General features: G+C 49.1%; 8 protein-coding genes across 8 annotated transcripts; 6 read left to right on the top strand and 2 right to left on the bottom strand.

Moving 5' to 3' along the window:
- Window positions 1-642: 642 nt before the first annotated feature.
- F5J12DRAFT_884347 (uncharacterized protein) lies at window positions 643-1,295 on the top strand. The gene is made up of 4 exons (XM_051747146.1): window positions 643-722; window positions 895-1,062; window positions 1,165-1,222; window positions 1,268-1,295. Exons 1-3 carry the CDS (start codon window positions 653-655, stop codon window positions 1,209-1,211), a joined length of 285 nt encoding a protein of 94 aa, XP_051593964.1. The 5' UTR covers window positions 643-652; the 3' UTR covers window positions 1,212-1,222; window positions 1,268-1,295.
- Window positions 1,296-3,029: 1,734 nt separating this feature from the next.
- Window positions 3,030-4,555, bottom strand: F5J12DRAFT_884336 (26S proteasome subunit RPN7-domain-containing protein; the record flags this gene model as incomplete). Its single annotated transcript, XM_051747145.1, has 7 exons — window positions 4,474-4,555; window positions 4,085-4,121; window positions 3,931-4,060; window positions 3,660-3,879; window positions 3,441-3,595; window positions 3,254-3,379; window positions 3,030-3,204 (listed from the first exon to the last, which is right to left on the bottom strand). Exons 1-7 carry the CDS (start codon window positions 4,525-4,527, stop codon window positions 3,033-3,035), a joined length of 894 nt encoding a protein of 297 aa, XP_051593963.1. The 5' UTR covers window positions 4,528-4,555.
- Window positions 4,556-4,558: 3 nt separating this feature from the next.
- On the top strand, window positions 4,559-6,352 carry F5J12DRAFT_778119 (proteasome regulatory particle subunit; the record flags this gene model as incomplete). Its single annotated transcript, XM_051742312.1, has 10 exons — window positions 4,559-4,714; window positions 4,770-4,857; window positions 4,911-4,993; window positions 5,046-5,187; window positions 5,241-5,394; window positions 5,448-5,672; window positions 5,721-5,874; window positions 5,913-6,042; window positions 6,101-6,191; window positions 6,248-6,352. Exons 1-10 carry the CDS (start codon window positions 4,624-4,626, stop codon window positions 6,350-6,352), a joined length of 1,263 nt encoding a protein of 420 aa, XP_051593962.1. The 5' UTR covers window positions 4,559-4,623.
- A 201-nt stretch (window positions 6,353-6,553) lies between these two features.
- On the top strand, window positions 6,554-7,598 carry F5J12DRAFT_407289 (uncharacterized protein). The gene is made up of 2 exons (XM_051739273.1): window positions 6,554-6,915; window positions 6,977-7,598. The coding sequence occupies exons 1-2, from the start codon at window positions 6,856-6,858 to the stop codon at window positions 7,550-7,552; spliced, it is 636 nt and encodes a 211-aa protein (XP_051593961.1). The 5' UTR covers window positions 6,554-6,855; the 3' UTR covers window positions 7,553-7,598.
- Window positions 7,535-7,825, top strand: F5J12DRAFT_884320 (uncharacterized protein; the record flags this gene model as incomplete). The annotated part of the gene is made up of 1 exon (XM_051747144.1): window positions 7,535-7,825. A coding segment is annotated over exon 1 (216 nt), but the record flags the coding sequence as incomplete, so codon positions are not given.
- Window positions 7,826-8,822: 997 nt separating this feature from the next.
- On the top strand, window positions 8,823-10,869 carry F5J12DRAFT_407268 (uncharacterized protein). Its single transcript, XM_051739272.1, has 3 exons — window positions 8,823-9,780; window positions 9,846-10,034; window positions 10,120-10,869. Exons 1-3 carry the CDS (start codon window positions 8,929-8,931, stop codon window positions 10,669-10,671), a joined length of 1,593 nt encoding a protein of 530 aa, XP_051593959.1. The 5' UTR covers window positions 8,823-8,928; the 3' UTR covers window positions 10,672-10,869.
- Window positions 10,870-11,463: 594 nt separating this feature from the next.
- Window positions 11,464-13,091, bottom strand: F5J12DRAFT_962032 (uncharacterized protein; the record flags this gene model as incomplete). Its single annotated transcript, XM_051749950.1, has 4 exons — window positions 11,464-11,968; window positions 12,116-12,352; window positions 12,478-12,679; window positions 12,772-13,091. 4 exons carry the CDS (start codon window positions 13,089-13,091, stop codon window positions 11,732-11,734), a joined length of 996 nt encoding a protein of 331 aa, XP_051593958.1. The 3' UTR covers window positions 11,464-11,731.
- Window positions 13,092-13,627: 536 nt separating this feature from the next.
- Window positions 13,628-14,641, top strand: F5J12DRAFT_732495 (GTP-binding protein; the record flags this gene model as incomplete). The annotated part of the gene is made up of 5 exons (XM_051741971.1): window positions 13,628-13,753; window positions 13,874-14,055; window positions 14,107-14,189; window positions 14,241-14,444; window positions 14,499-14,641. The coding sequence occupies 5 exons, from the start codon at window positions 13,628-13,630 to the stop codon at window positions 14,639-14,641; spliced, it is 738 nt and encodes a 245-aa protein (XP_051593957.1).
- Window positions 14,642-16,744: the final 2,103 nt, after the last annotated feature.

Genomic DNA, 16,744 nt, shown 5'->3' with positions numbered 1-16,744 from the left:
TTGTTTAGCTGGATGTCTGCTCAATGGCCTCACTTGCACTCTTGATGTTGGTGGCATGACAGGCTGTGAGTGATTTCATGGCATGTTTAGCTGGATGTCTGCTCAATGGCCTCACTTGCACTCTTGATGTTGGTGGCATGACAGTGGGTGAGTGATTTCATGGCATGTTTAGCTGGATGTCTGCTCAATGGCCTCACTTGCACTCTTGATTGTTGGTGGCATGACAGGAGGTGAGTAATTTCATGCCATATTAGCTGGATGCCTGCTCAATGGCCTCACTTGCAACTCTTGATGTTGTGGCATGACAGGAGGTGAGTAATTTCATGGCATGTTTAGCTGGATGTCTGCCCAATGGCCTCACTTGCCACTCTTGATGTTGGTGGCATGAAGGTTGTGAGTGATTTCATGCCATGTTCAGCTGGATGTTTGCTCAATGGCCTCACTTGCACTCTTGATGTTGGTGGCATGACAGGAGGTGAGTGATTTCATGGCATGTTTAGCTGGATGTCTGCTCAATGCCCTCACTTGCACTCCTTGATGTTGGTGGCATGACAGGCTGTGAGTGATTTCATGGCATGTTTAGCTGGATGTCTGCTCAATGGCCTCACTTGCACTCTTGATGTTGGTGGCATGACAGGCTGTGAGTGATTTCATGCCATGTTTAGCTGGATGTCTGCTCAGTCCAATACCTTGCACTGTTCACGATGATGGTATGGCAGAATGTAGGTGAATTTAATCCAATGTTGGATCTTTCCTGATTCCCTTGCCTTCCATACTTTGGGTTCCACTTGGCTTGTAGCTTGTAAGTGTTTTCTTACTCTGTTACCCCTGCTATTTGCTACATTTTATGGACTCCCCAAACCACTTTTTATGGCAGAATGTGAGTGGTTGCAGGCTATTTTGCACTGCATATACTGATCATGGTTCGTGTGGTGGTGCCCTTGTTTGTCCTCTTCTATGCCAGGAGGTGTGTAATCTATAGCAGCCCCAACTGGCTACATTTCACATCCATGTATACTTTGGTCATATTTGTCACACATGTGACATTAAAACTCTTAGCTTGTAAGCATTGGCCCAATACCCCTTTTGTCTAAGGCCAACATACAGAGTACCAGTCAACATTTGAAGTCAATTCTGCTGTCCAAATGCCAGCTCTGCCCAAAGATGTCACTTTGCTTGGGGAGGTTCCCAAGTCTCCAGTCAATGGCTGAACATGCCATTGGTAAGTGTTTCCCATTGCCTACACAAGATATACTCACTGCTCTAGGATGCTTGCTTGTTGCTGAGCATTCTTATTTTTTAATGCAGCAAGGGCAACATCTTTGGCAGGAGGTTTTGTCATTGAGTGTGGAGGAATACAACAGGTTCAAAATACAACCTGCCGATTTCAAATGCTGTCAAGGCAGCTTTTCATGACCATAAAGATGATATGGATGCTTTATGTAATGCTATTATCAAGATCATCACTGAGCATCGCATGTGTAAGTGGACATCTTCACTACTTATGGAGTTACCATTCTGAGATGTTTTCAGCAAACATGCTGTTGAAGGCCAATAAAGTTTGAATATGGTCAAAACATTAAGAGTAGCATGTCTAGGTATGGGACTATTTCTTATCATCAATTCATAAGGCATGCTCAATATTCAAAATGCACTGCAAGATACCTGGCATCAGTGTGATGTTGGTGCTTGTCACACATAAACCCATATCTCTGCTGTTTCTTCACTGATTTGAATGTTTGAAGTTTGAAACATTGTGTTTACTTGTATACATTGATGTGATGTAAAAATATGGAATCCAACCAGAGAATGTTTCTGAACCAATGGTAAATACTCCTACATGTAAGTACCCATGGCCAAGGCTATGCTTATGTACAGGTTTCATAAGGTGTACCTTTGTATTTGTTCCAATCATGCTCATTGCTTGCAACAATGCCTCCACCATCAAGTGCACTCAACCCAATGGCTTTAAACCCTGCTGCAAGATATTCAGGTCATAGTGTGATAGCTTTTGAGGTTGTCATGTGTTTGGAGACCAATTCATCTGAGCCAGTCCAATGCCTAGAAGAGTCTGGACCAGAGTTGGCAACCCTGGTGACCATCACTGCTTAGTAGCTGCAACCCAGCACTCCCAAATTCTGTTTCAAAGTCAGTTGTCATGAGGAGAGTGTAACAAATGCCCTTTCGGATCTGAGGACGAGCACAATTATTCTCCGGTACAAAGACGTGTTGTTCGCACGATGGGACCGGTCCAGACGTAGGTCCGTCCGAATACGGGTACAAAAAAACGGTTGAGTTGACGGAGACAGACTTACCGATCTGATGTCGTACGCCGTCGTCAATGCCAATGCCTCCTCGAGATGATCGGGATGCGTAAACGGCAAAGGGCCACTTGGAAACATCGCTTCTGAATAGCTTCGCACGAGAGCGTGTAAGCCGGGAAAGCCGAGCTGTGATGAGGAGGGCGCGCGAAGGATCGAAGCGACATGATTGGAGACTTCAATGATAGAGGGCTGTGAGGAGGAAGGGGGGAGTTCAATCGTCAATATAACACCTGATATCGAGCCATGGTTATTGCAACGTAGACACTGAAATACGCTCACGTATCATGCAATAGATGTTCCAGTAATGACACGAATTCTTCCACCCGGACGTCAAGTCCAGGTGGGACTGTCACTTGTGATATTCACGAGCTATCCGACTCGACTGACTCCCCTTCATCTGTACCCGGGCCTTTGAGCACGCGACCAAAGTATGTCGAGTGTCGAGCGAGCAGGCTCGAATGTAGTTTGAATAGAACTGTGTCTTCCTCCGGGTCACGATTGCTGAGTGTCCAATGGATAGTGACGATGACGGACCCGTCGTCGAACCAGTACGTGGCGTGCCGGTCACCTCGGATTGCTATTCCATTAGATAATGGCATACCCCTCGACGTCCAAGATGGTCAGATAATGATGCGAACCGACAAAGCCAGATCAGTTTATGATTACGCAAGGGAAGTCCGTACTATGTAGCAGAATGCCAGCCAATGATCAATACAGTACTTTGCTGAGTCTCTGCAGGGAATTCAACAGTACATCCCCCTGCTTGACCACTTTCTCATACTGTGCCGTCTTGATCGACGGTCTTGTCGTCTCCACGATCCCATGCACATTATCGATCGTGCAATGCAACCGCCCATTTGCAATGAACCGCGAGAGTTCCCTACGCCAGTCCCTTCAGTACATCCTACCAAAAAGAAAAATCGACCCACCTGTCGATGTAGTCAACGCTCACGCCAAACGCGCCACCGAGACTCTCCAGCGTCACGCTCCGATACGATTCCAATAGTTGCGCATAGGCGAGGATACGCATTTCGCGCACGTAGTATCGAGCGTGGCTGTCGACAGAACCCCATCATAGTGGACAGCGTAATAATTCCATGAAAAGAAAAAGTTGACGTCAGTTTGTGTGGGTTCATTGATAAGGATTGCGGTGAGAGCGTACCTAGCGCTACGAAAAATTTTGCGTAGTGGCAGTCATAGAGATTCCGCAGAAGATCTTCCAAAACAGGCAGTTCTGGAAGAACCGAGATGACTTCAGGAGAGGCAATGAGCTGGGTGGAAGCAGCGATGATGAGTGACATGTAAACCACGCCACAAAGTAGACGGATCGCCCACCTTTTTCTTCAAGTCTACCCTTGGGAGGGTAAGCGTATTGCTGATCACGGCGAGTGCAACGAAGTCATTATAGGAGATGAGTTCCGTAGCAGTAAACGTGGACAGAGCATCGAGCAACAGCTCGCTGCCCAATCTAAACTGCCGAATGGAAACTGCGTGTAAGCCACGATACACTTTGAGACGATTCCGTCTGTCCCAATCACCCCCTTCCTCGATGAGTCTGCCCAAATCACATGAGTGAGAAAGAAATGGTTAGCGTCCGTGGACCCACTTTTCCGCCCCGGCAAGGTTCTCGGTGATGAGGGTATTATCTCCAAAGAAGAAACCTATTCGGATGAGAGTCAGGGTAATGTCTATCCTTGACCCAAGGCCTGGTGTTTTCTCCAAGGCAAGTCGTTGGGCTGCGACAGCCGCATCCTACATACATTCCCCATAAACTCGGGATTGCAAACCGAGGATCACCTGGGATATACCTTGTCACCTATGCCGAGTGAGATGGTTCGCCCTCGCCTTCAAGGCGTCCGATATTTCAGATTCCCCCTCTGTCTTCTGGGCTTCAGCCAGACGTTCATCCAATTTCTTGAGTTGCTCTTCGTTTGCCTTTTCCATGGATTCGAGGAGATGCCGGGATCGACGTCTATCCCACTAGAAGAGGTGAGCGCCCAGACTAGTAGGGGGCCATGTCTACACCGATATGAGCCAGCGTATTTGATCGTTAAGATGTCTACACACTGTCTGCCTTGATGCCTTCCAAGAGCGATTTGCGTGCGACATCGTGTAGATGGACCCAGAGAAGGGTCTATAAGCTGTAAACAAGGTGTTGTGGGAGGCTGAGATTCGGTATGGGCAGGACAGTGTCGTCGGCCATGGCTAGGTTGCTTGGAAGTAGGAGGAACGCATCAGTGCCCGGTGCTAGTAGTCCCACGACGGACGTGTCACCACAACCACCACAACCACCACCGCCATGACCACCAACCAAGCACTGCTGGACGAAGCCAAGAATACCAACCCAGCACGGGCGGAAGAGATTTACAAGCAAATCCTCGTCTCATCAGGTTTGTCACTTGTGTTCGATGCCATCCAAGCTACCCATCACTCCATCCCCAACAGCCTCGCCGTCCAGTGTCGAGAGAGATCAGGTACTGCGAGACCAAGGAAATGCCATGATCAAACTTGCAGAACTATACCGGCATCAGAGGTGAGCCCACCTGCCGATTCCTCCTTGTCACAGTCGCCCTCATGGACGAGCAGAAATGCACAAGGGTTGGCAGAGGTGATCACCCTCTCGAGATCGTTCATGTCGTCCACCGCGAAAGCCAAAACTGCAAAACTCAGTGTGTCCCATTGCTCCAGTTCCTGCACCGAACCTCACGTTTACCCATGTAGTTCGTACCCTACTCAATTACTTCAACGACATACCCAACAGTCGTCAGACCCAAATTGACGTTCTACTGGATAACATCGACTGGTCGAAACGCGAGAAACGGATATTCCTCAAACACAGCTTGGAAATCCGACTCGTCTCGCTGTGAGTCTCTCCATACATATATGCCTGTGCATGTATTTCTCATACCCACTTAGCCAGCTGGAAGTTTCGCAATTTAATGCTGCTCTGACACGGATAGATACGCTTCTTACTGAACTCAAGAAACTGGATGACAAGATGATCCTCACCGAAGTCCATCCCCTCGAGAGTCGTGTCTATCGCGGCATCGGAAACTTGGTAAAAGCAAAGGTACAGTTCTTCCTTGCTTCCGGAACACTGCTCACCCGACTCGACTATTCTAGGCTGCCCTCACATCAACTCGGACGGCTGCTAACTCAATATACTGCCCACCACATTTACAAGCAGCTCTCGATTTACAATCTGAGATTCTTCACGCAGAGGATAGAGATTACACCACTGCCTACTCCTACTTCTACGAAACGTTTGAGAACATGTCGTCTCAAGATGACCCGAGCGCACTAAATGCATTGAAGTATATGCTCCTATGCAAAGTCATGCTGAATCTGGTGCATATCTTCCACCATCAACTGGTCCCAGACTCACCTGTCTCGCAGCCAGAGGACGTCACCACTCTTTTATCTGTCAAACTGGCGGTGAAATATGCTCAACTGCGTGAGATCGAATGCATGCGTGCGATAGCGCTTGCCCACCAAAACCGTAATTTGGCTGAATTCGAAAAGGTGCTATTGCGTTTCCCCTTCGATGTGCGTCGCGTCTCGCTCATCCCTGACCATCATGTTGGGCAGAACTCTTGTCGGGCCCCACGATCCGATCGCACCTCGCGGCGCTTTACGACCCACTTCTCGAACAGAACCTGTTGCGCATCATCGAACCTTATTCGGTCGTCGAGATCGACAGGACGTTGAAGCGAAGTGAGTTTTTTCACCATACACGATGTACTCGTAACGCATTCACCCATGTTTTGTCTATAAAGGCTGTCCCAGATGATACTGGACAAGATGTTTTATGGCGTCCTCGATCAAGGAAAGGGACGTCTATTAGTTTTTGACGAGCCAGAAGTAGACGTAAGTAGTGCTCCCCTGCAGTGGCCACGTCACGTTGCTGACTTTTCTATTGATAGGATACGTTTGGTACTGCAATTGATACACTGGAGCAGGTTGGGAAGGTCGTGGGATCGTTATATGCGAGGGTGAGTTCGTTTTGGTTTTGTGTATATAATCGTTGACGGAATTTGTGTAGACGGTCAAGATTGCAGAGAGGGTCGTGCTGTAGTACTAGTTCTAGCATGTAGCAGACCATCCGGGCGGGCATACTCGGAGAGGGTGAATTTCGAGTCTCATCACTGAGGGCAGCTGGCTAATTTCTGCTCCAGTACATTGCGCCACGGTCGACTCTGTACCCACAACCACCGCAGGGCTTTTTATGTTCTGGGCGCTTGTAAAAAAATGTTGGACTATATAATAAACCACGAAAACGAACCTGAACTGCCTCCAGCTGTCATCGCCCTACGACGACGATGGCCTGGTCGTTCCTTGAGGACCCACACACATCTTCGGTGTCCCACCCGTAGCAGAGAGACGCTCGTTCGACACGTTCACATTCTTCGCGTACATCGTACCAACGTGCCTCTCTTACTATGTCGCTGCCGTCCTAGTCATTCTCCCCGCAACGCGTGTGTTGCGCGTCGCACTGTGGCCACTCGTCGCCCTCTTGGCTTTTCGAGCTACCATGGAGATCGGTTTCACAGGCGGGGATCCTCAGAAAACGTTTCTCAACGTTGATATTGCGGTATGCTCCACTGATGTCATGTCTCGTTCTTCTGACACTGGGTGGTACCCGGTCCGTGTAGCTCATTGTGTTCTGCTTCGTGGTCCGCACGCTCGAATGGACAACTGCAAAAGATCCACTCAAGCGACATCTCCAGCCTGCTGGTTCTTCCCCTTCCATCTTCATGGACGCGCTGGACCTCTCCACAAACGTCCGCGGTGTCGGTTGGAACTGGTCCAAAAGCCTTTGTTTTCCTCCGGACGCACGTCCCTTCTCGCGTAGATGGTTCATAGTATATGTCTTACTCTCCACTTGGTACTACAGCGTTGTATGTGGTGCATCCCACCTTGCTACGCAAGCATTTTCGCCCGGGACCTTCACTGTTCTAACTGGAGGCACGCTCTTCGATGCGACACTTCCTCCTCTTATCCGATATGTTCGATCCATTATCATCACTGCCTTCGCCGCAGTTGCCATCTTTGCTGTTATGCAACTAATATATGACGTTGCTACGCTCATTGGTGTCATCGTGTTTCGGCAAGACCCTGCACAATGGCTACCTGTATTTGACAAGTCGTGGGGGGCAGACTTCCCACGCGACCTCTGGGGTTATAGGTGGCATCAACCGTTTCGGCGGACATTCGTCGTCGTCGGATGACCTCTTGGGATCGCGTTCGGACGTATGGGATATGTGCTGGGATCATTTCTCGCATCGGGGGTAGTCCACAACATCGTGGTAGTCATGTTCAATCAAGATGTCCAATGGTGGTGCATGCTCCTCGCGTTCAGGATGATGGCCGTTGGTGTTCTCCTTGAGCACATGTTCACGCGGATGACGGGGAAGGAAGCGGGTGGGTGGATTGGGAGAGTATTGTCGATGGCTTGGTTATTGGCGTGGGGATGTATCATGGTGGATGGGTTCGCGCGAGCGGGGCTGCTTGCATCAACAGCCTTGTTGGATACTGCGTGCCCTGTCAAAGGGATCGTGGATCCCTGCGATGGCGTTGGATAGGTGGTGGAGGGAATGTGCATCATAGTGTGCTCTGCTTTCCCTGTACTGTGACATCGGGCTACCTGCCTTCTGTATGTGCATGATCCAGCTATAGACCCGCCGAATGTCTGTTGTACACGACTGGTGTAGCTCTAATTACCCCTCTCTTGACTCTTATGAACCATGGATGGGAGATGGTGTGTCGAGTGGTCATATTTCGTCTTCTCAGTCTCCGTTTGGGAGGGATTTTGCTGGCTTCCCTTCCGAGACTCATCACCGGCACATGCATCGGTTTTAGTGTAATTCAGCTTGCTGTATGAGCGTTTCCGCCTGAGACTTGCATCGTTCCTTTGACCCCACACTTCCCCCTCTGATCCGACACATCCAAGCCAGTGTCCGCACCTCCCCCTCCCCTCCCAGCTCCACCTGCCCCCGTCAGCTCGTCTCGCTCCAACACCAACACCCTCCCGCCTCTCAATCTGCCAAATTGCATGACTCCCTACCTTCACTCGTCTCCACTGCCATCCTGGCCCACGTCCCTCCATCGAACTTCCAGCTCTTGCGAAGACATCCCACATCTGGCCCACTCCACCCACGACAACAATACCCCTCTTCGCTTTCCATCCACCAAATCACACCTGCCCGACAATTCAAACACGAACAACTGCAACAACCTCCACCACAATCTCAAAAGGACAGCGATGATAACATGCCAGCGACCAGTGACTTCCTCAAGAAACTGTACAAGTACGTCCTCTTCGCGGCCATCCTTCCGATCCACTGCTTACTTGCAATCAGGATACTTGAGGATCAGTCCTTCCCACACATAGTACCATGCGGTCCAAACGGTGGTTGCTTTGTCGTAAAGGTCGGTCTTCCTACTTCTTTCTTGCTCTATCTCTCATCAACCCGTCAGACCTGCTGAGCCACCCATACAATCAATTCAATCGATTCCATCCATGCAGGAACAGATATCTTCCATGCGAGAAACAATCCCTCTCTCGCAAACGATTCCATCTATGTAATCATTCCTGTAGGAATCAATGTCTTCCTTATCGCAAGTGACATCGATGCAACAAATGGTGTCGGCTATGCAGACGGTGCCACCAATGCAGCAGATTCAGTTTTTACCCGTCCATGAGGCCCATCGCGTGCTTGGCTTGGTTGGCGATCATCGGTATCCGGATCCGACCGCGATTGCGAGGGCGAGTTTGGCCCAAATGAATGAGATGTCGAGAAAGGCTGGGGCGTCTGCTGAAGTGACGAGTAATGGTACAGGTTCGGGAAATGGAACCAGACCGGAGGGGACGGATGTGACGAGTGGTGATGCTCCTATTCTGATCCCTCCGGATACATCCTTGGATGGGACAGTCCAAACGGTTCACGAGGGATTACAGGTGTTCACCTTGGGACATTTGCTTCCGAGGAGTGCGCTTGATGCTGCGAATGGAAATTGGACGTATGGTGGGGATATACCTGGTATGCCAAATATGAATGGGGGTAGGAATGGAGACAGGAATGGATGTGCTGATGAAGACGGTGTAGGTGGAATTGGGGATTGTGAAGGGGAGGGGTTCGAGAAAGAGGAAAGTCCAGGTGCTGAAGAAGTCGTGCGACCTACACCCACGAACCCCGGCGTCCGAGAATCTTCATCAGCGACTTCCAGAGCCACGACACCTTCGACTGGCAGTGGACAGAAACTACGAGTCAGGAGGTCAACGTTCGTTTCAGGATGGGCAGTCCCACCATGCGTACTTCTAGTGGACGATGACGCGGTGAGCAGGAGACTGAGCAGCAAGTTTTTGCAGGTATTCAGGTGTGCGATTGACGTGGCAGTGGATGGAGTGGGAGCGGTGAATAGGATGAACTTGGAAAAGTATGATTTAGTGCTGATGGTGAGTTGATCTCTTTACGCGGCAGCGCCTTTGGGGGCCGGCTGTTGACACACTTTGGGTTTTAGGACGTTGTAATGCCGAAGATGGACGGTATATCGGCCACATCGTTGATCCGCCAATTTGATCACGTTACACCTATCATCTCAATGACAAGTAATTCGCATCCGAGCGAGATCATGATGTATTATTCGTCAGGCATGAACGATGTGTTACCGAAACCATTCACCAAGGAAGGGTTGTTGGATATGTTGGAGGTGAGTTCCTTTTTGCACCGTATTTTCTATTTGTGTTGCGTGTGACGTGGCAGGATGGGGCTTACGAAGTTATGGTCTCGTACAGAAGCACCTCATGCATCTCAAGGTCATCCAGGAGATGTCGAAGGTCCCGAGAATACCATGTGCTCTGCGCCTCTCGACAGATAATTCGTTAACGGATGCGCTTGTACCCCCCTCGGCGACCCCTTCTGCTGCTACTACATCGACGTCTTCCACGTCTTCCTCGGGGACGACTATGGCTTATTCTGGGAGGGACAGCGGTGGATTTGGACCCCCGTCGGCATCCACAAACGCAGAGGGTGTAGATAGCAACGGCAACGGTCCGTTGTTCATGGGCAGGGTTGGAACTGACATACGGATTGATCCGCTTGTGGGGATGGGGCTGACTGAGGAACGATATCAAGCGATCCTCAAAGACCTCGTGAACGGCGATAATTTGGGTGTGCCGGAGGGGTTTGGCTTTGATATGATGGAAGAAGAAGGGATTGTCGATGTGGGTGTAGGTCTTAGTGAAGGGATGAGTGGTGGTATGGGTATGGGGGAGAAGAGGGGTTTGGAAGAGGAGCAGGATGGAATAAGGGAGGTGAAGAGGGGACGGTTTGAAGTACTGGATTGAGGCTGACGGTGATCTGCTCCCCTCCTATCTCTTCCTGCCCCAAGTGATTCTAGCCTCGCCCGCCTTTCAACCCGACTCAACCGCCCGTGTCGTGGCATTCCTCCCAATATCTATGGCGATGCCAGCGCCCGCTACTTATGGTCATGTTCCTGGTATTGTCTCACCGGCTCGACATCTTTTCCACTGCATCAAGCTCTCCGGATCTCCTGCTGATCGTCGCGGTTGCAACTAGCCCCGCGAACTTCGTTACTACTTTGTATACCACCGTCGTTCGATTTCAAGCGCGACGTACTAATCCAACCATCACACGTCACACAGTGGTACCCCACTACAACGACCTATTCGCTCACCACGCCAGCATACTCATGACGGCCCACGCACGCATGCACGCATCTTATGACTTGCACATATGCAATCGGTTTTTTTTTTTTTTTCCTGGCTTACTTTTTCATGCTGATGTTTCTTTGCACATCTGTACCCATTGACAAAGTCTTTTTTTCTTTCATGCATGCCTACAATGCTATCTTGTCGTTGCTATCGTATAGGAATTTACTGCGTTGATGAATCGATAATGATAATGTGCAGACGGTAATCTTGGATATATGTAAAAAATACCACAGCTGAATGCCGAGCCTAATACATGGGCGGTGCGTCTGATTCTAATACGTGTATGAAGAACACGTGTATGTATATTTGTAGATCTGTGATCATGACGGAGACCTCGTGGGTATGGATACTCTAACAATGACACGGAGATGCGGTACGCCCTGCAAAACCCTTGAGTGGTACCGAGTGAGGATAGATGTCAATTTCGACTTCAGTTTGGACGTGTACCACATAAAATGATTCAATCTTCGAGGATTGGAGACCCTAACGGTTGGATATGTCTAATCATATAGACTAATCCTCTATTCGAAACAGTAGCATCTATGGAACGGTTCTACCAGAAGCTAGACAGTAAACCGCAAGTGATGGATGAGAAGACACCATATCCACAACCGGGAGATGACAACGAGAATGGAATGGCTGTGGAATCCAAGTGTGTCCCAATGGCAGCTTACTAGCCAAGCCAACGGTCCACCTTTTCCCACACCACAGTCTGCTCCTCTGTCCACTCCTCCCTTTTCTCCTGCACACAGGCAGGACATAATCCCTCAGCTGCCCAATCGAGTTGTTTTATGAATTCCAGGGTCTCGAGAGGTTTGTATACCCCACCATCTGAGATCGCGGAGGGGATGACGAGTGACATCCATTTATCGGCGAACACGTCCGTGCATGCCATATGTGGCGTTGTGGGCTGGGAAAGAAGAGCGTTAAACAGGAGCGAAAGTTGTAGTTAATGGGCGTTCGATGAGGAAGGGGGAGGGGGAATCATTCATTGCGTGCCGCAGTCCGACTGGCGGTTTTGGGTACACACAAGAAACGCACAAAAGATCGCACCTACCGGCGTGAACAATATGGGTGTGAAATGATCCACAATCCCAGCCATCAACCTCCCGCATCTCTCTACATCTGCGGGCGACAGGACACTCTGTTTCGTCTTCGAATCTTCGACGATGTCACCTTGACTGTTCTCCAGATTGTTTTCTCTTGTGTTCACTTTTCCCTGCTCACCTACCTCTACCTCTTCTGTTTCGAAGTCGGTTGTCGTGACGAGGCTGTAATATATGCCCTTTCGGATCTGAGGAGGAACGCGATTATTTTCCGGTATGAAAACGTGTTATTAACACGATGGGACCGATCCAGACATGAGTACGTCCGAATACAGGTATAAAAAAACGGTTGAGTCGACGGAGACGGACTTACCGATCTGATGTCATACGCCGTCGTCAGTGCCAATGCCTCCTCGAGGTGATCGGGATGCGTAAACGGTAAAGGACCACTTGGAAACATCGCTTCTAAGTAGCTTCGGACGAGAGCGTGTAAGTCGGGGAAGTCGAGCTGAGATGGGGAGGACACGCGGAGGATCGAAGCGACCTGATTGAATGGAGACTTTGATGATAGAGGGCTGTGAGGGGGAGGGGAGAGGGGTTCAATTGTCAGTATAACAATTGATATCGGGCCATGGTTGTTGCAACGGAAACACGGGAAAATGCTCACGTATCATGGTATAAATGTTCCAGCAATGACACAAATTCTTCCACCCGTACGCCAAGTCCAGGTGGGACTGTCACCCTTGATATTCGCGAATTATCCGACACGAGCGGCTCCCCTTCGTCTATACCCGAACCTTTGAGAACACGACCAAAGTATGTCGAATGTCGAGCGAGCAGGCTCGAATGCAGTTTGAATAGAACTGTGGCTTCCTCCTGGGCACGATCGCTGAGTGTCCGATGGATGGTGACGATGACGGAACCATCATTGAACCAGTACTTGGCGTGCTTGTCACTTCGAATCGCTATTGCATTGGATAATGGCATACCCCTCGACGTCCGAGATGGACAGGTAACGGTGCGAACCGACACTGAAAGTTACGTAAGCACATGCGTAAGTGAGAAGATAGGCGCCTTGATATCGGAAGGACTTGCTCAATACCACAACGACGGCCTTCACGCTGATCCTCGGCACGTCTTAAAGTCCCATTTTGAAGTACACAGAATCGTATCTTACATTCACATGGCTCCTGGTCGTATCAAGAGGTGGTTCAAGTCGCTCGGCAGTGATTCGCATCGCGCCCGCCAGAGCGATCCAAGTGATATAGTTCCTGCTGCAACTGAAGCTACGGCTGCAGGTATGATATTGTTCTAGCCTACGAAAATGACATGCTTAATATCGGGACACAGAACCTACCGATCTTATTGGTGATGTGGCGAATCCAGTTCCCCCTCAGATTGAGGCTACTCCGCAAGGTATTATTGTCGCTCTTCGTGAAATCCAAGTTGTCTAAGGCGGAGTCGCAGCAACTGCGTCTTCTGGACCTGCTTACCGTCTCAATTCTGAGATGGCTCAAGAATACATGAAAAAAATTAAGCGCTTTCGAATTCTGGTCATGGGCAGAGCGAATGCCGGTAAAACCACCATCCTCCAAAGAGTTTGCAAATCTACAGAAAAGCCAGAGATCTTCGATGGGAAAGGAAACAAGGTATAGTCCTATCGGGTTGGTGAAACCTATCTAACAATTTCAGATGGATGGTGGTGTCGTGCAAGGCACTTTGGAAGTAAGATGCCATGTTGACTCGTGGAAATTGATATTGATGCTGAGTGCTCTCAGCGTGGTGTCCATAAGATTGAGCATGAGCTCGTATTTCGTAGTAACCCAGGCTTCGTGTTCCATGACTCCTGTGGGTTCGAAGCAGGTTCCACCCGACAGTTTGACGAGATGAGGAAATTTGTGGTTGACCATGGAACCACAACGAGGGTGAATGAACGAATCCATGCCATCTGGTAAGGAATACATTGCGAATAACTACAGGCTAAGTAAACAGATGGATGTAGGTTTTGCATCCCCATGACAGACTACCACAGGACAGTAACTGCGGCTGAGCAGAAATTTTTCAATGAGTGTGACACAGGTCATGGTAAGAAAAAGACTTGCACAGAGGATTGCATGTGACTAAACTTCTGCATAGTTCCTGTGATAGTGCTATTGACCAAAGTGGATGCTTTGTACCTCCCTGCACTTAGGGGGTTTCTGGACGAAGGTTTGGCCATAGCTGAGGCAAAGGAAAGGGCAGCAGAAAAGCAGGAAGAACTGTTGGACAAGTGGCTTGACCACATAAAACAGGAACTTGACAATTGCAAGTTTCCACCTAAGGGATATGTATCACTTCAGAGTGAGTATTCCATCACTCAGAGGTAGTGCTACTAGAAAATTCTGGTGGTGGCAGAGATGCATCAAGAGAGTGCAGACTGCAGTGCTGTGATGGATTGCACAGCAAATGTGTTGAATGAGGAAGGTTTACAAAGGTTACTTATATCAACCCAGCAGTCAAGTATTGCACTGTGTGTTCAATATGCTGTGCACAAGTAAGTAAGCAAGTATGATTTGGTGCAGTTACTGATCTTCTGAAGGACATTGAGAATCAGAATGCAACTAGGTTTCAAGGAAAGATTGCAGGTGGATGCAAAAGAATTGGAATGTGGCTTTGCTGAAATGGTTTCCAAATTGTGATGTAAGCATCAAAATTCTTCCAACATGTGGAGAAAATGACACTCAATTTTATGTTCCCTTGCATGTACTAACAGAAAGTGAGTAATCAATGGCATGGCCATGCTGGATTTGCTGACTAGGATCATTCACACTCTTGATGTCATGGCATGTGTAGCTGGATGTGTGCTCAATGGCCTCACTTGCACTCTTGATGTTGGTGGCATAACAGGTTGTGAGTGATTTCATGGCATGTTTAGCTGGATGTCTGCTCAATGGCCTCACTTGCACTCTTGATGTTGGTGGCATGACAGTGGGTGAGTGATTTCATGGCATGTTTAGCTGGATGTCTGCTCAATGGCCTCACTTGCACTCTTGATGTTGGTGGCATGACAGAGGGTGAGTGATTTCATGGCATGTTTAGCTGGATGTCTGCTCAATGGCCTCACTTGCACTCTTGATGTTGGTGGCATGACAGGAGGTGAGTGATTTCATGGCATGTTTAGCTGGATGTCTGCTCAATGGCCTCACTTGCACTCTTGATGTTGGTGGCATGACAGTATGTGAGTGATTTCATGGCATGTTTGGCTGGATGTCTGCTCAATGGCCTCACTTGCACTCTTGATGTTGGTGGCATGACAGGAGGTGAGTGATTTCATGGCATGTTTAGCTGGATGTCTGCTCAATGGCCTCACTTGCACTCTTGATGTTGGTGGCATGACAGCTTGTGAGTGATTTCATGGCATGTTTAGCTGGATGTCTGCTCAATGGCCTCACTTGCACTCTTGATGTTGGTGGCATGACAGGAGGTGAGTGATTTCATGGCATGTTTAGCTGGATGTCTGCTTCAATGGCCTCACTTGCACTCTTTGATGTTGGTGGCATGACAGGCTGTGAGTGATTTCATGGCATGTTTAGCTGGATGTCTGCTCAATGGCCTCACTTGCACTCTTGATGTTGGTGGCATGACAGGCTGTGAGTTATTTCATGGCATTTTTAGCTGGATGTCTGCTCAATGGCCTCACTTGCACTCTTGATGTTGGTGGCATGACAGTGGGTGAGTGATTTCATGGCATGTTTAGCTGGATGTCTGCTCAATGGCCTCACTTGCACTCTTGATGTTGGTGGCATGACAGGAGGTGAGTGATTTCATGGCATGTTTAGCTGGATGTCTGCTCAATGGCCTCACTTGCACTCTTGATGTTGGTGGCATGACAGCTTGTGAGTGATTTCATGGCATGTTTGGCTGGATGTCTGCTCATGGCCTCACTTGCACTCTTGATGTTGGTGGCATGACAGTGGGTGAGTGATTTCATGGCATGTTTGGCTGGATGTCTGCTCAATGGCCTCACTTGCACTCTTGATGTTGGTGGCATGACAGTGGGTGAGTGATTTCATGGCATGTTTAGCTGGATGTCTGCTCAATGGCCTCACTTGCACTCTTGATGTTGGTGGCATGACAGTGGGTGAGTGATTTCATGCATGTTTGGCTGGATGTCTGCTCAATGGCCTCCTTGTCACTCTTGATGTTGGTGGCATGACAGGAGGTGAGTGATTTCAGGTGGCATGTTTGCTGGATGTCTGCTCAATGGCCTCACTTGCACTCTTGATGTTGGTGGCATGACAGAGGGTGAGTGATTTCATGGCATGTTTGGCTGGATGTCTGCTCAATGGCCTCACTTTGCAGACTCTTGATGTTGGTGGCATGACAGGAGGGTTGAGTGATTTTCATGGGCATGTTTCGGCTGGATGTCCTGCTCAATGGCCTCACTTGCACTACTTGATGTTGGTGGCATGACAGGAGTGCTTGATTGATTCATGGCATGTTTAAGGCTAGATGTCTGCTAATGCCAATCACTATGCACTCTGATGTTGGTGGCATGACAGTAGTGAGTGATTTCATGGCATGTTTAGCTGGATGTCTGCTCAATGGCCTCACTTGCACTCTTGATGTTGGTGGCATGACAGTGTGAGTGATTTCATGGC

This window comes from Pisolithus orientalis, assembly GCF_024613125.1.
Source record: "Pisolithus orientalis strain OTSU chromosome Unknown F5J12scaffold_404, whole genome shotgun sequence".
NCBI classification, from domain to species: domain Eukaryota; kingdom Fungi; phylum Basidiomycota; class Agaricomycetes; order Boletales; family Pisolithaceae; genus Pisolithus; species Pisolithus orientalis.
The sequence above is the reverse complement of the archived record's forward strand: the minus strand, read 5'-3'. Positions and strand labels throughout refer to the sequence as shown.